The sequence below is a fragment of the Balaenoptera musculus genome, chromosome 14 (genome assembly GCF_009873245.2).
Source record: "Balaenoptera musculus isolate JJ_BM4_2016_0621 chromosome 14, mBalMus1.pri.v3, whole genome shotgun sequence".
NCBI lineage: Eukaryota > Metazoa > Chordata > Mammalia > Artiodactyla > Balaenopteridae > Balaenoptera > Balaenoptera musculus.
Genome location: NC_045798.1, coordinates 17,526,983 through 17,551,591, shown reverse-complemented (window position 1 = coordinate 17,551,591; position 24,609 = coordinate 17,526,983). Strand labels below are relative to the sequence as shown.

The 24,609-nt window shown below is 45.9% G+C and overlaps 1 protein-coding gene across 1 annotated transcript; it reads left to right on the top strand.

The window, feature by feature from the left end:
* Positions 1–4,389: 4,389 nt before the first annotated feature.
* On the top strand, positions 4,390–22,571 carry OASL (2'-5'-oligoadenylate synthetase like). The gene is made up of 6 exons (XM_036823200.1): positions 4,390–4,778; positions 9,743–10,025; positions 11,444–11,619; positions 16,380–16,621; positions 18,878–19,025; positions 21,587–22,571. Exons 1-6 carry the CDS (start codon positions 4,581–4,583, stop codon positions 22,148–22,150), a joined length of 1,611 nt encoding a protein of 536 aa, XP_036679095.1. The 5' UTR covers positions 4,390–4,580; the 3' UTR covers positions 22,151–22,571.
* The last annotated feature ends 2,038 nt before the right edge of the window (positions 22,572–24,609 follow it).

Genomic DNA, 24,609 nt, shown 5'->3' with positions numbered 1-24,609 from the left:
TGGGGAGAAGGAAGGGGGGAGGGGCAAAATAGGAGGAGGGGATTAAGAGGTACAAACTACTGTGTATAAAATAGATAAGCTACAAGGATATATTGTACAGCACAGGGAATAGAGCCAATATTTTATAATAACTATTTTTTTCAAAGATTTATTTATTATTTGTTTATTTATTTTACTTATTTTTGGCTGTGTTGGGTCTTAGTTGCGAGATGCAGGATCTTCATTGAAACATGCGGGATCTTTCATTGCAGCGCATGGGCTCTTCATTGTGGTGTGCGCGCTTCTCTCTAGTTGTGGCCTGCAGGCTCCAGGGCTCATGGGCTCAGTAGTTGTGGCGCGCGGGCTTAGTTGCCCTGCGGCCTGTGGGATCTCAGTTCCCCAACCAGGGATCGAACCTGTGTCCCCTGAATTGGAAGCAGATTCTTTACCACTGGATCACCAGGGAAGTCCCTATAGTAACATTAAATGGAGTATATAACCTGTAAAAATATTGAATCACTATGTTGTACACCTGAAACCGATATAGTGCTGTAAATCAACTATACATCAAAAAAAATGTTTTAAACTAAGATGTAAGGTCTGAATGTTTATTGTTTGAATAACTTGTATATTGCCTTGAAGCTCATTATCTGTCATTATAAACATAGGGCAAATGTTTGGAATCTCACTTTATTGTCGACTTTGGTTTGCGAAATTGCCACTGCTCTTTAAACAGTTACAATATAGGACTGTTTAAGGACCAGGCACTACCAACCTCTGAAAATATGGAGACTTTTAGAATTCATGTAATTAAAAAAGTGATTCTTTCTGTTTGGGGTTAGCCAGTTGGAAAATTTAAATTGAAACCTGTCATGATTGAGGGTTTTTTTGTGTTTTTTTTTTCCCCAAAATGGTATTTAAGACAACAGACACCCTCCACCGCACCACTTCCTCCAGCTAACGCCTGTCTTCCTCCTCCCTTTCACGACAAAGTTCTTGAAAGTGTTATCTACACTCCTGGTCTCCATCCTCCTCACCCAACTTACTCTTCAACCCCACCCCTAAAATCTGGCTTCTGCTCCCAGCTCTCCTTTACATTTCACCCACAATGATCACCAGTAGCCTCTTGGGTGCTTCTCAGACCTATATTCCTGAACTTATCAGAAGCATTAGGCAATGTGGACAACTTTTTTAAGCTCTCTGGCTTAAACAGCTACCCTTCTAGACCTCTCCCTTTCCCATTCCTCCTTGTATCTTCCTCCCTTTGTTAATAGTACCCTCCATCCGTTACCCAGGTACCCAAGCCAGAGAGCTGATAGCCGTCCTGTCTTTTCCCTCACCTCCTACCTGTAGTCACCGAGTCCTGTCCACCCTTCCTCCAAGGTAGACCTAGAATCCCATCCCTTCTCCAGCCCAGTCCAGGTCACCTTCCCTCTCACCTGGACCACAGTACAGTGTCCTGACACGTCTCCCTATATCTACCCCTGCCCCCTGCAATCCATCCTCCCCACAGAAGCAGCCAGACCAATCTTTCCAGAATGGTAATTTCACCTCTGGTCGCTCCTCTGATTTGCCACTGCCCTCAGGACAAAGTCAGCACAGATTCACCTGATATTTGACCCAGTGGATCACTTTCTCTTTCCTAGAACAATGTTTCCACTTGGCTATCAAAACACACTCCTGATTTTTCTTCCACCTCCCTGGCTACTCCTTTTCATTCTTGTTTGCCGGATGCTTGCCTCTCCCCAATCACTTAATACTATTAAGTATTTCAGGGCCCAGTCATTGGTCCTTTTCTTGTCTTGCTCTATACTCACTCACTTGGTGATCTCATCCAGCCTTATGGCTTTAAATATGTCTATGCTGGTAATTTGTATCTCAACCCCAGATTTCCTCCCTGAAATCCAGACTCAAATATGCAACTCCCTACCCCATTTGGATCTCACTAGACACTCAAGTTCACTTCCAAAACCGAGCTCCTGATCTTCATGCCTACACTGTGCCCTTGCCCAGTCTTTCCCTTCTCAGTTAAGGACAATTGCATCCTTCCAGTTGCTAAGGCCAAAAGCCTTAGAGTGGTCCTTGACTCTAATCTTTCTCTCACATCACACTCTATCCATTAGCAAGACCTGTTTATACTCAAAATATAGCTAGTGAAATGATATGATGTCTGGGATTCACTTCCAAATAATACAGGAGGGGAGATATGGATGGAGATATCGTTGAAACAAGACTGTCTATAGGCTGGGACTTCCCTGGCAGTCCAGTCATTAGGACTCTGCGCTTCTACTGCAGGGGGCACGGGTTAGATCCCAAGTTGGGGAACTAAGATCCCGTGTGCTGGGCGGCCAATAAAAATAAAAATGGGCAGAAGACCTGAAAAAACGTTTTAAAAACTGTCTACAGGTTGATGATTGTTGAAGGTGGGGGATGGTACATGGAGGTTCATTATATTATTCTACTTTTGTTCATGTTTGAAATTTTCCATAATAAGAAAATTGAATCATACCACTTCTCCCTACCTTTCACTGCTACCATTCTGACCCAAGGTGCCACACCTCTTGTCTGGACTGTCGTAGTAGCTTCTTAACTGAATTCCTGCTTCTGCTCTCACCTCCACTCCCCACCCTCTGCTTTTAATCTAATCTTCCCACCAACAGTCAGTGTGATACTGTTAAAATGAAAGTCCAACCATGTCCCTCTTCTGCTTGGAACTCCCCAGTGGCTCCCCATTTCAATCAGAGTAAAAGCCAAAGTCTTAATAGTCTTCAAAATCCTACACAATTTACCCCCCACCCTTGTACTCAAACCTCATCCCCTCCCACTCTCCCCCCTTGATCATTCCATTCCAGTCACACTGCTATTCCTCAATCCCACCAGGCATACTGCCGCCACAGGGCCTTTGCACTTGCTGTTCCTTCTCCCATTCTTTTTTTTTTTTTTAATATTTATTTATTTTTTTCTTTTTGGCTGAGCCGGGTCTTAGCTGCAGCACACGGGATCTTTCGTCGCAGTGTGTGGACTTCTTAGATGCCGCATACAGACTCTTAGTTGCGGCATGCATGTGGGATCTAGTTCCCCGACCAGGGATCAAACCTGGGCCCCCTGCATTGGGAGAGTGGAGTCTTACCCACTGGACCACCAGGGAAGTCCCACCTTCTCTCATTCTTCCCTCTGACATACATACAGCTCACTCTTCGCCTCCTTCATGTCTTGGCTCAAATGTCTCCTTTTCAGACCTTCCCTAACCACCTTCTTTGAGACTGAACCCCTAAACATCGCCACTTCTCACTCCCCACACGTAGTCGATACCTTTTAACCTCTTTCCCTGCTTTATTTTCCTGATTAGCACTTATCACCGTCTTAATTACTATAATGTTACTTATTTATCCTGTTTACTATCTGTCTCCACCATTAGAGTGTAAGCCCTCTGCGGTCCAAGAATTTTGCCTATTCACTGCTGTATCCCCAGGACGCCTGCCTGGCACACAGCAGGCACTCAACAAATGTTTGTTGAATGAATGAATGAATGGCATTCTGAGTCTCAATCCCTGCCCACCTGTCCAGGCACAGCTCTCACCTCTCCCCTCCCTGCCCTCCATGCCAACGTGGATCTGAAAGCCGAGTCCTGGCACATACCAGGATGATTCACACTTCTCAGCCTTATCCCGTCTTGTGCCCTCTGTCTCCTGGCCGCATTCCCAGTCTTTTAAGACTCATCTCAAGCAGGTGTCCACTGACACCACAGGTGACCCCAAAGAAACTCTTCTGCCTGAATTTCCACCAGGTTTCTGTGCCCTCTTTTCTCCTAGTACACAGGACACTGGACTCTCTGTGTCTCCTGTCTCCCCTACTGCTCTGGGAGCCCCTGCGGCAGGAACCACATCTCATGTTTTCTTCTTAGCACAATGTCTGGCACCCAGCCAGCACTCACTAGACGTACAGTGAACGAATAACAATACTTGCATTTACTTAATGTTTTCTCTGCTAAATGTTCTCACGCTTAATCCACACAACCTATGGGGTAGCTATTATTCTTAAACCCATTTTAAGGATTATTTATGTGAGGATCAGAGAGGTTAAGAGTCTGGCAGAGGGCAGAGTGGAGTTCTAGAGTTTGTTCTGCGGGACCCTAGAATTCCCACTGTTCAGCCCAACCTCGAGCGAGTCCCTGCTCTTACTGACCTGTTTCAGGTGACAAGGTGGTGGGGATGGGATTGGTGGATACCGTCCAATTCCCATCTCCTGGGGGAGTTGCCTTTCCCAGGGCCATCCTCAAGCCAATTTCAGTTTCCAAGTTGTAAAAGGGAAACTAAAAGTTGAGAAACGAAACCTACAGCAGAAAGGGTGACTAAAAGCCACGCCTGTTAAGGTGGTTTCACTCAGTGTCCCTCGGTGCTCCAGCTGCAGTGAACGGCCTCCAGGAAGAGGATCCCCTGGTCAGCCAGACACCCCTTGTTTCCTCTCCACTCTGGTCCTTTATTCCACAGGGTGCTGGAGGTCAGCTGAGGAGGAGTCCCCTTAAAGAAGAGTGTGTGTGCCAGGAGCTGGGTTGGTGTGTGTGTATATATCTAGCCACCAGTGGTACTCTCAAGACAGAGATGGCAGTGCCCCCGGAGCTGTTTGTCACCCCGGCTTCCAGGCTGAACTCCTTCGTGGCTCACTCTCTGCACCCCAGCCAGGAGTGGAAAAAAGAGGTGCTGGAGACTGTGCAGACTGTGGAGCAGTTCCTGAGAGAGCAGAGCTTCCAGGGGGAGCACGGGCTGGACCAGGAATTGTGGGTGCTGAAGGTGGTCAAGGTGAGACTGGTCCCCTCCATCCCCAGACCAGGGCTGGGCAAAATGCAGCTTGTGGGTCTACATCCCTGAGGATGCTGGGACCTCTTGCCTCATTATCCCTAGCCCCTGCTACTGACATCTCAAGACACTCCATCCCAGTGCACTGCTGCCTTGAGCAGAGCAAGTCCAGTAAGGAAGCTAATAATAAGAGTGCACTTTTTTGGATGCACTACCCTAACCCCTTAACATATATTATCTCTAATTTGTGTACCCTGTGAGGTATGTACTATTCTTTTCCCATTTTACAGATGAGCAGAATGGAAACTCAGTGATTTAAGATCCATAATGACCAAATACAATGCAAATTCTCTGATTGGATTTTGGTGTGAATGGACCATCTGTAAAATATAATTTGGGAACAATTGGGGAAATTTCAATATGGCCAGAATATTAAATAATATATATAAGGGAATTTTTTTTAAATATTTATTTATTTTATTTATTTCTTTTCTTGGCTGCGTCAGGTCTTAGTTGTGATAATGCAGGATCTTTCGTTGCAGCGTGCGGGCTCGGGCTTCTCTCTAGTTGTGGCGTGTGGGTTTTCTCTCTCTAGTTGTGGCGCGTGGGATCCAGGGTGTGTGGGCTCTGTAGTTTGCGGCACGCGGGCTCTCTAGTTGAGGTGTGGGAGCTCAGTAGTTGTGGCATGTGGGCTTAGTCGCCCTGCGGCATGTGAGGTCTTAGTTCCCTCACCAGGGATCGAACCCGAGTCCCCTGCATTGGAAGGTGGATTCTTTACCACTGGACCACCAGGGAAGTCCCAGGGAATTGTTTTTTTGAGACATAATAGTTTTGTGGTTATGGGGGAAAATGTTCTCCTTTGTTGGACACAAATGCTAAAGTATTTAGGGACAATAGTCCTTAGCGTCTGTAATTGACTTTAAAGTGGCTTAGTTGAAGCAAATATGGCAAAGAGTTTAGACTTGTTGAATCTGGATGGATGTATAAGTGTTCATTGTATTCTCTTTCTATTTTTCTGTTTAAAATTTTTGATAATGGAAAATTTTTTTAATGGAAGCTCAGAGAGGTGAGGTCACTTGCCCAAGGTCACACAGCTAGTGGTGAAGCTGGGATTTCAACCAGGATCTATCTTACTCCACTCCAGGCTGAGCTTTTTTCCCCCAAGCCCTTCCTGCAGCTGCCTCATGTCACCTCCTGTCCTAGCTAGGATAATAATGCAAGAGGGTCAAAACTAGAAAGGCGTGATGAGAAAAACAACTTTTGAGGAAAACAATTTTGTTTTTCTGAGTGGCTGCCTAGGCCTTTTACAGTATGGTGACCCTACTAACACCAAAAGTTCAGAGTCTGGACTTGTAGATAGGTTTAGGGTATCCCCACAGGTTCCTGCTTTGCCTTTCCCAGTGGAACCTTTTAAAATAACCACTGAGTGGGCTTCCCTGCTGGTCCAGTGGTTAAGACTCTGAGCTTCCACTGCAGCAGGCACGGGTTCGATCCCTGGTCAGGGAAGTTCTGCATGCCACACTGTGTGGCCAAAAAACATAAATAAATAAAATTTTTTAAAAATGTAGAGCTAAGAGCGTTTTTAAAAAAAATTTTTTTAATTAAAAAATAATAACCACTTAGAGTTAAGCCTGTGAAAAGTTAGTAACCTCTGCCCCAATCACCTTGTAAGTACTAGGTGCTTGCTACCCTGCTCTATCTCCTGCTGGCTTGTGACCTGGGGCGGAGAACTGCCCTTCCCCCAGCTCACTGCGTCCCCTTGCTTCTGGGATCTGTAAGTAATAAATCTTTTTTTTTTTTTCTTTTTTTTAAAAATGGTGCTGAAAGAAAGGTTGTGACCAAATTAAAGGTTGTTGACCAAATTTTTTTTTTTTGATTTTTATTTATTTATTTATTTATTTATGACTGTGTTGGGTCTTCGTTTCTGTGCGAGGGCTTTCTCTAGCTGCGGCAAGTGGGGGTCACTCTTCATCGCGGTGCGCGGGCCTCTCACTATCGCGGCCTCTCCTGTTGCGGAGCACAGGCTCCAGACGCGCAGGCTCAGTAGTTGTGGCTCACGGGCCTAGTTGCTCCGCGGCATGTGGGATCTTCCCAGACCAGGGCTCGAACCCGTGTCCCCTGCATCGGCAGGCAGACTCTCAACCACTGCGCCACCAGGGAAGCCCTAAATTTTTTAAATTAATTTTTGTTGGAGTATAGCTGCTTTACAATGTTGTGTTAGTCTCTGCTGTACAGCAAAGTGAATCAGTTATACATATACATATACCCCCTCCTTTTTAGATTTCTTTCTCATTTAGGTCACCACAGAGCATTGAGCAGAGTTCCCGGTGCTCTACAGTAGGTTCTCATTAGTTATCTATTTTTGAAAGTAATAAATCTTATGACTCTACTCCCTTTGTATGGGTGTATTGAAACTGCACCTTTCCTCCAAATGACCCCGTGGGTTTCATTTCCCCACGGAGGGAGTTTGGATGCTGAGGGAGCTACCTGCCCACCCTGTGTGGGCGGCTTGTGCCCCCCCAACACCAACGAGAAATTAACACTTTGTTTGGGCTTTAAACCCTCCCCCCACCCCTGAAAATCTGGTGAGCTGTGCTGGTCCACAAGAGTGAATGCTTGTCCTTGGGTTTGAATAGGTTTGGACTGAAGCAAGTCATGAAGCCTGTTCTAGAACGCTCTTCCCTCTCTGCCTGTATCTTACCACTGGAAAAGGTGGGAAGGGCAGCGCAGGCACAGCCTTCAGCGGGATGTGCTCTTCATCTGCACCCAGGGTGCCATTCCCAACACTCTCACATGGGGCAGAAACGCTGAGTCCGAATGCAGGTGGAGAAAGAAAATGGAAAAGGAAGAGGAAAGAAAAGATGGCGGACTCCTGCACAGAAGCAGGGCCTGCCACATAGACTTGGGTCACAGGGAAGAAAGAGGTAGAACCACCACACCTGGTGTTCTGACTCTATCTGACTGTGACTATCACTCCTGGCTGTGAGTCCATGGCAAGTTGATTAACCCCCAACTGCCTCCCTTTTCTCATCTGTACAATGGGGATAATTATACTAGTCCCCCCACCTCAATTAATGGGGGTGAGGATTAAAAGACATTGTGTGTATAAAGGGCTTTCAGTGGTGCCAGGCACAGCGAGGGCTCAATTGGCGGCAGCTGGGTCATCATCAATGTTCCTTGACTCCACCCACCAGCAGAGGTAGCCGACCTGTGGTCTGATGCATCCCTGGCAATTCCACCTCCCGACCTGGAGTGAGAAAGAGAGAAGGCCAGAGAGTTGGGGGACTTAGTATACCAGAGGCAACAGTGCTGGAGAGCAAGTTTAGGATCTCAGAACATCAAAAAGACCCTTTCAAAATCATCCAGCCCAGGCTCCTTCAATTCAGATGGGGAAGCTGAACTCCAGGCAGCAGAAGAGATGATCTAAGTCAAGTAGAGCAGAAGGAAGAGAGATATATTGCTGACTTCCTGTGTGCCAGGCACCACGGCAAGCCCTTGGCACACATTGTCTTATCGAATCCTCCCAATCACCCAGTGACTCATGTGCCATCATTACTCTGAGGTGACAGATGAGGGACGGCGTTCAGAAGGATCACGCAACTGAGAAACAGGGGCAAGAGGCGAGGTCAAGATCACGCTGCCTCATTCCCCAGTCCGTGGTTCTCATCCACCAGGCAATACTGTGCCCCCCTTTTTATTTTTATTTTATTTTATTTTTTAGATATTTATTTCTTCATTTATTTATTTATTTAGGCTGTGCCAGGTCTGAGTTGCCACAGGCGGGATCTTAGTTTTGGCATACAGACTTCTTAGTTGCGGCATGCATGCAGGATCTAGTTCCCCAACCAGGAATCAAACCTGGGCACCCTACATTGGGGGGGGGGCGGAGTCTTACCCACTGGACCACCAGGGAAGTCCCTGTGGCCCCCCCTTTTTTTAAAATTTATTTATTTATTTATTTATTTTTGGCTGTGTTGGGTCTTCGTTTCTGTGCGAGGGCTTTCTCCAGTTGCGGCGAGCGGGGGCCACTCTTCATTGTGGTGCGCAGGCCTCTCACTGTCGCGGCCTCTCGTTGCGGAGCACAGGCTCCAGACGCGCAGGCTCAGTAGTTGTGGCTCACGGGCTTGGTTGCTCCGCGGCATGTGGGATCTTCCCGGACCAGGGCTCGAACCCGTGTCCCCTGCATCGGCAGGCAGACTCTCAACCACTGCGCCACCAGGGAAGCCCTGCCCCCCTTTTTAATGTCATGAAATTATTCAGACCCCCCCCCCAGAATCCTCCTACCACCACCCTGTGGAGGATGACTGTTCCCTTGGAGTGGGGATCACTCTGCCGATAAGGCTGAGTCTCAGAAGCGAGGCAGTGGAGTAAATAAGAAACGTGGGCTGTGGAGTCTGGCTCCCTGGTTGGAAGCGCCCACTGTGTGACCCTAGAGGAGAGGCTTGCCTCTCGACATCCCCGCTTTCTCCCCTGTAAAGAAGGGATGTTAATACTCCCCACCCGGACATCCCTGGTGGCACAGTGGTTAAGAATCTGCCTGCCAATGCAGGGAACACGGGTTCGATCTCTGGTCCGGGAAGATCCCACATGCCGCAGAGCAACTAAGCCCATGCGCCACAACTACTGAGCCTGCGCTCTATAGCCTGCGAGCCACAACTACTGAGCCTGCCTACCGCAACTGCTGAAGTCCGTGCGCCTAGAGCCCGTGCTCCGCAACAAGAGAAGCCACTGCAATGAGAAGCCCGCGCACCGCAATGAAGAGTAGCCCCCGCTCGCCGCAACTAGAGAAAGCCCGCGCACAGCAAGGAAGACCCAATGCAGCCAAAAATAAATAAATAAATAATTTTTAAAAAAGGAAATACTCCCCGCCCATCCCTCAGGGCGGTGGTGATCATCCGTGGAAAGAGCCTCAGGGATTGCCTGGCCCAGGCAGTGGCCTCGTGGTGATGGGACTCTGTGCTCTGCAGGTGGGCTCTTTCGGGAACGGCACAGTGCTCAGGGACAGCTCGGAGGTGGAGCTGGTGATGGTCCTGAGCGGTTTCCACAGCTTCCAGGAGGAGGCCAGGCGCCTCGACGACGTTCTGAGCCTGCTATGTGAAAAGCTCAGGTACTGCCAGGACCTCCGGAGCCTCCAGCTCCAGGACCTGAGGCTGGTCCAGGGAGTCCCCTCTGCTGTCGCCTTCACCATCCAGTCCTGGGAGACTGCGGAGCCCATCACTGTCACCGTCGTGCCGGCCTACGGGGTCCTGGGTAAGGGGAAGCCCACCAGACTCACACGACCGCCCTCCCGGGGGACCCGCAGCTTCCTCACCTCTCCTTCGTGGCCACGTGCAGACACCTGTATTCACCCATTCAACCCACGTCCTGTGCTGGGTGCTGGGTGACCGCAGTGCCTGGGACTGACTCAACTCTGGCTGTCCTGTGGCTCAACTTAGGAAACAGATTTATCAAAGAATCACGCAGATAAATATATGGTTGGAGAGGAAGTGAGAGCCATGGAGGGGAAGGAGGAAGAGCAACCTCGGGTGCTTCTGGAACATTTACCGCGGGGGCGGGGGCCTGTCATTGTCTGTGCTTTCCCGGAAGCAGACCCTGAGACAGGGATTTGGGGATAAGCAGTCCCAGGAGATGCTGGTAGGGAAGCAGGGGAGCGAGACGGAAGGGGAGGAGCCTGACAAGGTGCACGTGGAACTAGTCACCACGGTGAGCAGCTGGGCTTGTGCCCCTGCAGAGCTCCGGTAAAAGTGCAGAGCACGTCTCCCAAGTGGGTTGTTGAGTGTTTCATCCACGAGCTTCCCATCGGCCATTGGCTGAGGGCTGCTTCCCGGGAGCACCGATGGCAGTAGTAACGGTATCAGCTACAAACCCAGATGATACAGCTTTCACCTGGTGCACCAGCTCCTCTTAACTAGAGTGGCTGCTGGAGTTGCCTCCACGGAGAAAGTGTCACAATTGGGATCCCATCTGAGCCAGAAAGAGACAGTGGGAGACATAGTGGTAGTGATGTATGCCCCACCCTTCAGCAAACGTGCTCTCTGAGCCCAGCTTTCTATATGGAAACTGGTCCTTCCCTACAGTGATGGAAGCTTCCTATAAATCGCTGAGAGATCCAAAACAGACATTAAGGGAAACTGAGGGTGTTGGGCACATCAAGAGAGGACAATAGTCCTTGAGTAGCCTGAGGAATAGAAAACCCACTTTTAAAAAAAATGTATTTTATTGAAGTCTAGTTGATTTACAATGTTGTGTTAATTTCTGCTGTACAGCAAAGTGAGTCAGTTATCCATATATACACCATTATGTTTTATCACAGCATATTGAATCTAGTTCCCTGGGCTGTACAGTAGGACCTTGTTGTTTCTCCATCCTATGTATAATAGTTTGCATCTGCTAATCCCAAACTCCCAATCCATCCCTCCCCCACCCACCCTCCCCCTTTGGTAATCACAAGTCTGTTCTCTGTGCCTGTGAGTCTGTTTCTGGAAAACTCACTTTTGATTCTCCAGAAGGACAATCAAGAAGGCAAACTGTTAGTCTCTTAAGCTATGTGGTCCCAGGTTTCCCTGGAGAGATACTCCAATAATTACCAGTCTCTCCCCCATGGACTAGTCAGCAACCTGGGGCTTCCTGAGCCCTCACTCTCTCCCCTTTGCCTCCTCTCTCCTCAGGGCCTTCTGTTCCCAACTCTCATCCCTCCCCAGAGGTCTACGTGAGTCTGATTAAGGCCTGCGGTTCCCCTGGACATTTCTCCCCATCCTTCAGCGAGCTGCAGAGAAACTTCGTGAAACACCGGCCAGCCCAGCTGAAGAGCCTCTTGCGGCTGGTAAAACACTGGTACCTGGAGGTGAGGAGGCTGCCAGGCTGGGGGCAGGAGCGGAAGATGGAGGAGGGAGGGGAAGAAAAAGGCAGGAACCATATCTGTTATCTCGGGAAACTGCACCCAGAAGCAATGAAGGTTGGGTGGGAGAGAAGGCTCATCTTTTAAAATGTAAACCTGGCAGAAGATGCAGATGAAGAAGGAGGAAGGAGAGGAGGGGGAGGAGAAAGAAACAGAGGAGGAAGGAGAGAAATAAGGAACGTACTGTATTTCAAAGAACGAGTGCTTGTAATGGTCCAGCTACAGTCCAGTGCTGGCTAAGGTCAACTTCTCTGGGCTCTCTGGACATTAATCTCAGCTGATTAAGGACTAACAAGAGGAAAAATTCGTTTAATTCCACACTGCACCAATTCCCCCTCCAAATGATTGAGTTCCTGAGTATCATGATCATTACTGAGTGAATACATCCACAGCAGCTACTTTTTAGATTTCACATATGATGTCTGCATGGTACCAGGTATATTTCAAAATACCCAGATGAACATGTCATCTGAACTTATGAAAGGAAGACTCAGAAACAAGCAAAAAATGAGACAGAAAGAAAAAAGATGCTTTCTTATTTTTAAAAAAATGGTAAGGGTCAGATTTTAGAAAGACCGGTCCAGTCCAAAAAGAAAAAAAAAGTATTTAAAGATAAAAATCAGAATATTACCAAAGTTAGTTTATAGTTAGTATGTTTATGGTGGGAAAGCAGTCATTTTCTTACATGATTATCACTTCTACCGAGGTTGTGATGTATCTTCAGATGTTAGCATCACAGAAGCCAAGAATGAAATTGGTTTTTTTGGTCAGTCAGGCACTTAAGAGGAATTGATCCAAGGTTTTGTGGATTTGGAGAGCTAGAACTCAACAAAATGATCTGTTTGCTTTGTTTGTCTGCCTGTCTAAGTGTACAAAGTGTTTTCTTCCTGTATATGACTTGCACATTTATTGTAACGTCCACAGAACAACATATCAGCTTTACTTCTATAGCCCTTTCTTTGTTCAAGTCTCTGCCACTAAGGGACTTCCCTGGCAGTCCAGTGGTTAAGACTCCATGCTTCCACTGCAGGAGGCACAGGTCTGATTCCTGGTCAGGGAAACAAGATCCCCGCGTGGCCAAAAACAAACAAAAAAGCAAACAAAAAAACCCCAAAAGTCTCTGCCTCTAAGACAAGAATTTGTCTGCATATGGTTTTTTGAAACAGTTTTTTGATTCAGTATTATTATTTATTTATTTATTTATTTTTGGCTGTGTTGGGTCTTCGTTGCTGCGCCCAGGCTTTCTCTAGTTGCGGCGAGCGGGGGCTACTCTTCGTTGCGGTGCGCGGGCTTCTCATTGCGGTGGCTTCTCTTATTGAGGAGCACGGGCTCTAGGCGCGTGGGCTTCAGTAGTTGTGGCTCGCAGGCTCCAGGGCGCAGGCTCAGTAGTTGTGGCGCACAGGCTTAGTTGCTATGCGGCATGTGGGATCTCCCGGGACCAGGGCTCCAATGCGTGTCCCCTGCATTGGCAGGCGTATTCTTAACCACTGGGCCACCAGGAAAGTCCCGATTTATTCTTGATTTATCTAATTCTATCCTGGTAGGAAGGAGGACAGATTTTTTGAACGTATGTAAACACTACATATTCCTGAAAAGGAACTTAATAAAGACACTTTGTGAATATTAAGCCATCATTCTGAATAGTTTTATAAACAAGGCCAATTTACATATGCTATTATTTTACAGAATAATTATTTTTGTTTTCCTGAGGATTTGTTAGTTCATAATCTATAGTAGGAATTTTTATAGGGATTTTTTTTTTAATTCTGAGGTGTCAGTTGGAATAATATATCATTTACAGAATGTATCTTAGTTTGCACATGTATTTCCGTATATTGAGGGTAGGAGAGTAAGAAAGAAAGGGTTTTTTTTTTCTCTCTCTCACATAGTCATCAATAGAACATTAACCTGAGTAATTAATTCTCATTTTGTTAAGCAATCTGCTCTTATGAAGTTGCCTACTTCTGAAATAAAAGATTCTGGTGAAATTCTGACTCAGTCCCCTTTGGTGGCCATGAGTCTTTATCCACGAATTTATTATACTTCATAAATTTCCCATAGTGGAGTTGGGAGGAAGAGATTTGCTGGCAGATAGATTATATTGTAATCAGACCATTCTTTTACGAAATCCTTTTTTTTTCATTTACATACATAAAGACAAAAAGAATTGGCAGCTGTGATTTTACTATTTTAATTATGTGTCCAAAATAAACACAGCATAAAATCTAACAGTCCATCAGCTCCTAATTTTACAGGTCGGTTTTCCAGGAATCACATGTGTGTGCGTGCACGCACCACACCCCTACCCCCCAATTTTTGAGTGATTTAAATTCATAATGGCATAGAAGACAACAATAACAGGGCTCCCAGGAGATCTCTGAATTCTCAAGACAAACAGACCAAACGAGAGAGAGAGAGAGAGAGAAACACAAAATACAATCAAATTCTCATCGACTGCCACCCAGCAGAGAATAAATTCCTATCATCTGTCTCCCGATAGAGACCACCAGATGGTCAAACCATAAAAGCAGAGTTACAGATTGTAGTCATCAGTGGGGACATAAGTGGCCCCATACAAATACGTACAAGAACCAGAATCAGACTTGTCCAAGAATCAGACAATCTAGAATCAGAAATAAAAACAGAGTAGAGGTGGGGAGGGAGGAGAGAAACATCAGAAGAGTAAAAACTATTGTACTACAAGATTCACCCTCAGAGTTGAAAAAAGGGGCACATCTGAGTGTAAACAGCCCATGAGGCGCGTTTCTCAGGCAACACAGTTTACTCAGCTTTGGAACAGTCTCAGTGGAACCTCCAGCTGCAAACAGAAACAAGAGGTAAAAAGTCATTTATTAAATAAGAACTTGCAGAGAAGTTGCAAGGGAATCAGACTGCAGAAGGAAAGGCTTAATCCAATAAAAAATATAATAGGTGTTTAAAGAAAAAACGATTACCAAGATTACTAGGTTTATAGTTCATCTCTGTTGGTGGTGGAAAAATAGCAAATTTCTCACATGCTTATCAGATCTAGAAAGGTCATGAAGTATTGCAACTTCGCAAAAGTCAGAGAAATCCAAAATATGAAGAAATCAGAGCATCGCTAACATAAATCAGCACTGGAAGGGAACATAAATCTTTTCTTCTGGTTTGCTCTTTTTTTTTTTTTTTTTATGTACCATTAAATAGTCTATCAAAGGTCCTAAAAGAAATGAACGGCTCATTTTTCCTAAGGCTTACAGCTTATGATTACAGGCATTCTGCATTTTCTTTGTCATGTAAATTTAAGAATCTAGCTAGTAAAATTTCACTAGTATTGGAGAAAATAAATTGTCTTGTCATGAGTTTACATTCTTAACAAAATTATAATTTTATTAGTTAAGATTTACAGCTTTGTGAGATGTGAATTCACAAAATGTTACAAAAACAAATTCATTAATTTATGAATAAGTTTGAAATCAATTAAAAAATTTTAAAGTCAAGGATAAAGTTGTTTTTGTTAGTGAGTCAATAACTTACAGGAAAGGCACAGGTTTCATTTATTTTGGGGACTAGAACTAGACCAGATGGCCTCGTTTCTGTTTGTTTCAAGGTCAAAGTGGGTTTTTGTCCCTTTGAGGGGTGTGATATAAAACTTATTTATAATGGCCACAGGACAAGATGTCAATTTTGCTTCCACAAACCAAATAGCTGGATGTTTGACAGAAATTTTCATTTCCTAGCTCAATGTTAGAGAGGTTCTTTAGACAGGAGGTGACTGGTATCCGTTAAGATGCTTTCTTTTGCAAGTAACAGAAAAACAGAAAAACCAACTCAAACTGGCTTAACCAATAAAGAGAATTATCAGCTCATGTGTGAAAACCCACAGCAGTGGAGAGGAGGCTTCAGGCACTGTTTGATGAGTGCTCCAGCTCAGTTTCTCTATAATACTCTCAGCGTCTCTCAATTCTATATGTCACCTTGGTCCTCAGGCTGGCTTCCCTCATGGTGGCAAAATGGCCACATCTGTTCCTGCCCTCACATCCACATACAAGAGAGGACTTCTCTTCTTTCAACCACTGAACAAAAGAACTAAGCTTGACTCAAATTAGGCCAACTTAGATTACAAAGCTTCTCTTGAACCAATCACTTGGCAAGGGGAATAGGTTTATACTGGTGACCCTGTCCAGTCAGGGCCAACCCTGGGCAGGAGGACTGGGTCAATCCCGTCCAAACAGCATGGCTACTATACAATGGGGAAGGAAGAAACGCCTGTTAGAGAGGCAACCCCGATGTTCACCATGGATTCTCAGCTATTACCTAGTCCTATAGTCCCCCAACACACTCATACTATTTTTTTTCTCTTTAGCTAAGAAGACTTTTCTTTAAAAGAAATCTTTCAGAGACCCAAATAGATTAAAATGGAGCTGCTTAGGCTGGGGTGCTGGTGACAGAGCCCAACCTGCTCACTCCTTGGGACACCCCTTTTTCATTCCATTTCCGGGAGTTATGTCAAGCACAGTTTGAAACCAACTGGACTAACCTAGCTGCTTAATTCTAAAATGGAGAAACCCATTTAGGGTCAGAGAGGGAAAGTGACTTGGCCATGACTACGCAGCCAGTAGGTAGCAGAGCTGGGACCAGAACTTGGATTTTTCTAGTTTCTGGTCCAATGTCATCCTTATAAGGAATCTTGGGGTCTCGCTCTCTCTTCCCATGTCTTTCAACAGTGCGTGAAAGCCTGGTGCCTTCGGGCCGAGCTACCCCCTCTCTATGCCCTTGAGCTACTGACCGTCTACGCCTGGGAAGTGGGTACTCAGGAGAAGGAATGTTTCCGGTTGGACAGAGGCCTGGCCACCGTGATGAGCCTGCTCCAGCAGTATCAGTTCCTCTGTATCTACTGGACCAAATACTACACGTTCCAGAACCCAATCATTGAGGACTTTGTCAGAAAACAGCTCAGAAAAGAGAGGTACTAGATCACTGCATGCCAACCACATCTCAAAGAGAAAAGAAAGAGAATTAAGGGAAAGGTGGTATCGAGTTTTCTGGGTGGGCTTCATTAAGTAGGAAAGCTGATACCTCACCCTGACACACCTGACATCTCAAGTTGACTGCCTTTCAAAATTGCAAGGACCTTAGGGGCTTTAAGCCTTTTCCTTGTTCCTCGAGCCACCACCCCACCCTACCTTAGCCCTCTTGCCCTCAGAAGACCATTTCAGAAAAACATTTCAGAAAAGCTAAGCTACCTTAGCTTTTTAGTGACAGCACAGGAAACTGGAAAGAAACGTGGAGACCCAAGTGTGAGCCCAGCTCCACCATTTTCTCATCTCTGTGAGCCTCCGTTCCTCGTCTGTAAAACAGGAGTAATTGGCACCAACATGCAGGACTGTTGGGAGAGTCAGACAAAATATTTGTAAAGGGCCTACAGTATCTAGCCTATGGTAGATGCCAGACAAATGTTGTAGCACATGCTGCCTGTACCCATTCATATCCCCTGGGCCTTTACCGTTTCCAGGAAGGCTGGTTCAACCTCCAGCTGTCAGCACCTGCGTCCCTTTGCCTGTGGGTTTTCAGCTTCCCCCAGTGACTGATGGAAGTTGGTGTATAAATACCCCAGCTCCCTCCCATCTCAGATGGAGGGACTCTCTTTGGGACACATGTTCTATACTACTTCCCAGAGTCCACCCTGGGGGACTAACCCCCAGTTGCTCACAGTGGTAATCACCTTGACACATACCCTTTATTGGCATCCTTCCCTTCCCTGTCTCACTTTCTCACTCTCTTATTGGTGCTTCCTGGTATCTCCTTCCAAATAAATGACTTGCACTCAAATCCTGATCTTAGGATCTGCTTCTGGGGGAACCCAACCTGGGACAACTCTTTACATTAGAAGTTTTAGGTCAATGCAAGCAATATCGCAAGATTGTTTATTATTCCCTTATGTGAGTGTTGGGTCTTTTTTTACAAGGGAGAAAATCCCGGCTTCCTAATGAAAAGAGGATTTATTGTAAGGATGACCAGAAAATTGACCTTGGAAAACCACTGGGACCTGAGGCAAATCTATAGACTCCCCCTCTCTCTGTTGCTCACTCTCATTGCCCACGTGCTCCCTTTCCTCTCACTGCTTCTCTCTCCACACCTGTTCGGCTCCCCTCTTACTCCTAGTTGATGAGGAACCTCCATCATTCCTGGTCCAAACTCCAGAGGGAACCAGTCTGATCGCTGGGCACAGGCCCTGCATATCAGGTCACCTGGTGGGTCACTTTGGGTCAGGTGACCCCATCCCATAGGACAGCGTGTTATGACTCTAAATGAGGCAGGACCATTCAGTGAGCCAGGGATGTTGGGAGTTGAGAGCATGGAGCCTAAGGTGTCTAGTTCATGTCAGTAGCCTGCTATCACATTCTGTCACTTAGATCAAATCTCAGCTCCCATCTAAGTCAAAAGCTCCTGGAGTACAAGGGCCGGGTCTTGATCATGGGCTTGCCATCCAACACATGTGGTCACCCCAAGCAACCCAAATAGGCTATTAGACCCCCTTCAAGCCAATATTCTTTAAAGTATTTATTCAACATTTACCTAGAGGAGAGATGCTTGGAGACAGCCCAACCTCTCCTCTGTTGAGGCAGAGGAGATGGGTAAGAACCTCACCTTCAGGTTGGGAGAACCTAGGGAGGTCTGTGCCTCAGTTTCCTCATCTGTAAAATGGGGGAAGATCATCATCATCACCATCATCCTCATCATAGTCCCTACCTTATAGAATTGTTGTAGGGATTAAAATAGGTTAATTCACATAGGGTTTGAGCCCGTGCCTCAATAAACATCAGTAAATAGTGGTGGTGGTGTTACTGTCATCCAAAGCAATTCAGCAGCTCTAGCCTTGAACTCACTTACGTAGCCTGTTCAGCAAAATGAAAGCTCTGAACTTGAGGCCCACCTGCCTGAGTGGGCCGCTGTTACTGTTCCAGCATGCCTTTGGGGCTCTCACCCTCCATACACCTCAAAAATTCCTTGCAAACACCTAAAGTACTCTCCCCAAGAGGAATTCTTGGAAAAAGAATCCTCTCCATTCTGTTACTCTCCGGCAATGTTTTTGGGCCCTCCTAGACTGATAGTCCTGGGCTCTGGACATAGCAGATGCTCAGATGATTGCCAAGAAGGTTTCTTTCTGGCTTGCGGGCCTCCAAACCAGAAAGAACCTGGACGCCTTCTCTCTGTGTTGCAGACCTATCATCCTGGATCCGGCTGACCCCACCCATAATGTGGCAAAAGGCTACAGATGGGACATAGTCGCTCAGAGGGCCTGCCAGTGCCTGAAACAGGACTGTTGCTATGACGACAACGAGAACCCAGTCCCCAGATGGAACGTGAAGGTAATGGCTCCTCTCTGGGCTGCCAGGGGCTTGAAGGTCAGAATGAGATAACTGCATAGTATTTACTTCTGTGTCGATGGAGCCAAGAGGACTTTAGTGTCAGTTTGAGGCCTGGCTGCACCACCTACCAGCTCTGTGAACTTGGGGAAATTATTCAACTGTCTGAGCTTCAGATTCCTTATCTTCAAATTCTTGTTTTCCTGTTTTTTCTTCTTCCCATAACCTACCAAAGAATCACTGGGATTCTTTGCTCTCAATCATTCTCTGCATAAGCTGAGCCCAGGCAAGTCAATTCAATCAGCTGTTTTGTGTTAGCACCAGGCTTGGGGTTGATGGGGGGTGACGAAGGGGGCAACAATGGTTCAGAAATAAGACATGGCCACAACCCTTAAGAAACTTGCCAGATGGAAGCAAACTTGCACAAAACTCCTAAATAGAATTACCAGAGAAGATACTCAGAAAACAAAAAAATGCCATATAATATTATAATGTGATGTCAAACCCACAGTACAGGTAAAGAACATAATAATCTATTTTATTCACATTGTGCTTTACGATTTGCATAGCACTTGTTCAGGGACAAGTCTGTAAAATAGAAAGGTCAAGTAGTATTATTATCTTATCATTATTATCCCCATTTTACAGATGAGGAGATTGAGGCTCAGAGAGGTAAAGTGAATTAACCAAGGTCACACTGCTAAGAAGCAGCAGAGCCAGAATTCACACCCAGGTCTTTGTGGGGCTGTGGAATCGGAAAATAAATGTCATCATCATAAGTCACCAAGGAAGATTTCTTGAAGAAATTAAGGCTTGAGGTGGGCCCTAAAAGCCAAGGAGGGATGTAGACACTCAGAACAAAGAGTACTCCATCCAGGGAGAGGGTCAGGTAGGGGATGAGGGGCAAAGGACTAAAGTTGTGTTCAAAAGACTGAGGTGCTTAGAGCAGAAGGCAGAAGCAGAATCAGAGGCTCCCTAATAAGGAGCAGAGATTACAAACTGGGGGCCCACCAGCCATATGAGGCCCACAGATGGGCTAAAAAATATATGCCTTTGGATTTTTCCTGAATATAAAAACCATCATGAAAAGATTTTTATCTTGACAAATCAGAAGACTTGGCAATGCTGGGCCTATATTCCTTCTTAAAAGGATCAGCTAGAGGTCTGCCCACCATTCCCCTCCCCCAGCACCTTCCAGATGTTGCTCTTCAGACATCTGGGGCTCTCAGGCCCTTGAGTGTGGCCTCCAGTGGTGAAGAACAGACTTTGGAGTCTGGCTGACCTCAGTTCAAATACCCGCTCTTGTGGGCAGAAGACCTAAATAGACATTTCTCCAAAGAAGACATACAGATGGCCAACAAATACATGAAAAGATGCTCAACATCACTAATCATTAGAGAAATGCAAATCAAAACCACAATGAGGTATCATCTCACGCCAGTTAGAATGGCCATCATCAAAAAATCTAGAAACAATAGATGCTGGAGAGGGTGTGGAGAAAAGGGAAGCCTCCTGCACTGTCGGTGGGAATGTAAATTGATACAGCCACTATGGAGAACTGTATGGAGGTTCCTTAAAAAACTAAAAATAGAACTACCATATGACCCAGCAATCCCACTACTGGGCATATGCCCTGAGAAAACCATAATTCAAAAAGATACATGTACTACAATGTTCATTGCAGCACTATTTACAATAGCCAGGACATGGAAGCAACCTGAATGTCCACCAACAGATGAATGCATAAAGAAGATGTGTCACATATATACAGTGGAATATTACTCAGCCATAAAAAGGAACGAAATTGAGTTATTTGTAGTGAGGTGGATGGAACTAGAGTCCGTCATACAGAGTGAAGTAAGTCAGAAAGAGAACGCATATATATGGAATATGAAAAAGCATTACTGATGAACCTAGTGGCAGGGCAGGAATAAAGACGCAGACATAGAAAACGGACTTGAGGACATAGGGGGTGGGGAAGCGGAAGCTGGGATGAAGCGAGAGAGTAGCACTGACATATATACACTACCAAATGTAAAATGGATGGCTAGTGGGAAGCTGCTGCATAGCAAAGGGAGATCAACTCGATGCTTTGTGACAACCTAGAGGGTGGGATAGGGAGAGTGGGAGAGAGGCTCAAGAGGGAGGGGATATGGGGATATATGTATACATATAGCTGATTCACTTTGTTGTACAGCGGAAACTAACACAACATTGTAAAGCAATTATACTCCAATAAAGATGTGGAAGAAAAACAAACAAACAAATACCTGCTCTGCTCCTCACTACTTTTGTGATGGTCAATAAATGGCATAACCCTGCTCAGCCACAGCTTCCTCATCTGTAAAATGGGCTAATAGCAGAACCAACCTCATAGGGCTGTGAGAATAAAATACATTAAGAAGAGTATGAACGGCGCCCAGCACAGGGCCTGGAAGGTGATTGGCACCCCCTAAATATTTGCAGCTGCTGCTGTCGTTGTAAAGATGAGGGCAGGTAAAGGGCACTTTTGTACTCAGACAGAGGGATGTGGACTTAACCCCTCTTTATCCTCTCCCTTCCAGGGGGCACGAGACATCCAAGTGACAGTGGAGCAGTGGGGCTTCTCGGATTTCGTCATCACGGTGAACCCTTATGACTCCATAAAGAAGGTTAAAGGGAAGATCCAGGGGAACCTGGGCTCCACAGCCCTACAGCGTCTGTCCTTCCAGGAGCCCGGTGGGGAGCGACAGCTACTCAGTAGCCAGTACTCCTTGGCTGATTACGGGGTTTTCTCCAACACTCGCATCTGTCTGCTGCAGACCATCTCCCCTGAGATCCAGGTCTTTGTGAAGAATCCCAGTGGTGGGAGCCACGCCTATGCCATTTGCCCTGATAGCCTTGTCCTGAACCTGAAGCTGCAGATTGAATTCAAGGAGGGGCTGCTCAGAAAGGAGCAACAGCTAGAGTTCCAAGGCCAAGTCCTGCAGGATGGGTGGAGTTTGAGGAGCTATGGTGTCCAAGACAGCACCACCTTCACGCTGAAGAAAGAAGAAGAACGTGGAAAGAAGACGAACCCAGCTAGTTCCTCTGAAAGACCTCTCTGTGCATTTCTGCCATTTAATCCAGACCCCATCAGTTCCACCTAACCTTGCCAGTAGACGGATGACGAGGGATATGAGAGACTAGATATACAAACGAACAATGGCCAGACTATCTTCGACAATAGAACTCTGACCCACAAGCTCTGCAGCTACCAGCCCGAAGCCAAACCACAATCCCTGCATCAATCAACCCCAAACCATCAGGATTTGGTCAATAACTGCCAGCTTCCTTATTCCCTCCCTTCCAATTTAGGATCAATGAAAGAAAGCCAAACAAGCTCCCTAACCAATCACATAGGACACCCTGCTTCTGCTTAGCCCACCTCCAGCTTCCCCATGCAAACAACCTCAGTCAGGGTATGCCTGAAGCCTTCTCTTTTTCCCACTATAAAGCTGTCCCACCGCCCTGCTTGACTTGGAGTCTCTGCCAAAGGCAAGGGATGGTGGCTGATTCCCTGGTTATGGCAAGTTGGGAATAAATAATCTTTGTTTGTTCTCTTTCGGATGGTCTTCATTTCTTTCCACAGATGCTAAGGCTGTCCTGGCATTATTGCTGAAACATTTGAGCCTCTTAACTCTGGAAAGTGAGGGCTGTAGGGAAACTGAGATGAAGAAAAGCAAAGTCTGGGAGAGTGAGGATGATGTGGTGTTAAATGTCCCCTTGGACTTCCCTGGTGGCGCAGTGGTTAAGAATCTGCCTGCCAATGCAGGGGACCACGGGTTCGAGCCCTGGTCTGGGAAGATCCCACATGCCGCGGAGCACCTAAACCCGTGCGCCACAACAAGAGAAGCCATCACAATGAGAAGCCCGCGCACTGCAACAAAGACCCAACACAACCAAAAGTAAAAATATAATAAATTTTTAAAAATCCCCTCAACTTATTTACAAAACAGAAGTAGAGTCACGGATGTAGAAAACAAACTTATGGTTACCAGAGGAAGGCGGGTAGGGGTGGTGAGGGATAAATTGGGAGATTGGGACTGACATATACATACTACTATATATAAAATAGATGACTAATAAGAACCTGCTGTATAGCACAGGGAATTCTACTCAATACTCTGTAATGGCCTATATGGGAAAATAATCTAAAACGAAAAAAAAGAGTGGATATATGTATATGTATAACTGATTCACTTTGCTGTACACCTGAAACTAACACAACATTATAAATCAACTATACTCCAATATAAAAACAAACAAACAAAAAAATTCCCTCAACTCCTGCAATACACACACAAACAGTACCTAATGGTCCAAGGATGTAAGGACAGTAATAGCATCTTTAGCATCAAAGGACATCATGTGATCAGGTTTACTCCAATCAACCCATTAAAAAGTTTGCTTTTCCTCCCCTCCCCTTTGACCCACTTTCTAAAGGACTACTCACCATAGGGGGGAAAAATGTACTTTATAATTGGTACTCAATAGTCTCTGGGCAATTTATCAATAGCAGCCTGTTTCCCACCTCTTTTTGCCTTCAGGGGCGGAAAGAGTGCCTCCTTTCCATGGAGCAGACAGGTGAGTCCATCCCACACCCTTTGTATCCTTTATAAAGCCCAGTGTAGCCCACATTGTAGGTAGTGGACCAATTCTTGTTTAATAGAATGATGAATAAGTTACCTTCCTCTCTTTCGTAATAGGAAAGCTGAGGCCAGAGAGTTTATTTTTTTTTAATTTTGACACACTCAGCTTCAAAGATAAAACACAAAGAAAAGCATTCCAAAGACAAAAGTGATTTTGTTCATATTTTATATTGGAGTATCTTAACTGTGGAGATTCTAATGTGTCGGTCTTGGGGGGATCTTAGGAGTCAGTACTTTAAAGTTTCCCAAATGTTTCCGATGTGCAGGTTGAGTGAAGTCCTGAGCTAGAAAACTGCAGAATGTTTCCCAAACCATATTGTGCAACAGAATCACCTAGGATAGTGCCTCTCAAACTTTAGTGTGCACACAAATCACTTGGAGATCCTGTTTAAATGCAGGTTCTGATTCAGGAGGTCTGGGCTGAAGCCAAGATTCTGCATTTTCTAACAAGCTCTGGAGTTTGCCGGTGCTGCTGGTTCACGGATTATACACTGAGTAGCAGCAAGGCCCTAGGATGTTGGAGGAAATACAGATTCCTGAGTCCCACTCTCGGAGATTCTGATTCGCCTAGTTTTTAGTGAGACTCAACAATCTGCATTTTAAAAAGTTCCCTAAGGTGCTTCTGATGCCCAGACGGATTTACCAAAACCTGGGAACCAATCCTGGCTCATTAACCCCTTGTGTGACCTTAGGCAATTCTTTCCTCTCTATAGGTCTCACTTGCCTCCTCAAGGATAGATAAGTTGATTTCTTAGGCCCTTCCAGCTCTCACGTTTAAGGAAACCCCCATAACAGTTTAGGACCAATGGCGGCCTGAGTCTGAGAACTACAATCCCCACAATGCCCTGTGCTGCTCCGCTCCCTTGTGGGATCTTGGAAGAGGATCGCTCCTGGAGGCGCTCCCCACAATCCTTTGC

What these genes read in the sequence shown, in the direction of transcription:
- OASL (XM_036823200.1), top strand. Translation starts at nt 4,581, where the DNA reads ATGGCAGTGCCCCCGGAGCTGTTTGTCACCCCGGCTTCCAGGCTGAAC. An exon ending in AAACAGCTCAGAAAAGAGAG is followed by an intron (nt 16,622 to 18,877) that starts GTACTAGATCAC and finishes TCTGTGTTGCAG; the next exon opens with ACCTATCATCCTGGATCCGG. An exon ending in TCCCCAGATGGAACGTGAAG is followed by an intron (nt 19,026 to 21,586) that starts GTAATGGCTCCT and finishes TCTCCCTTCCAG; the next exon opens with GGGGCACGAGACATCCAAGT.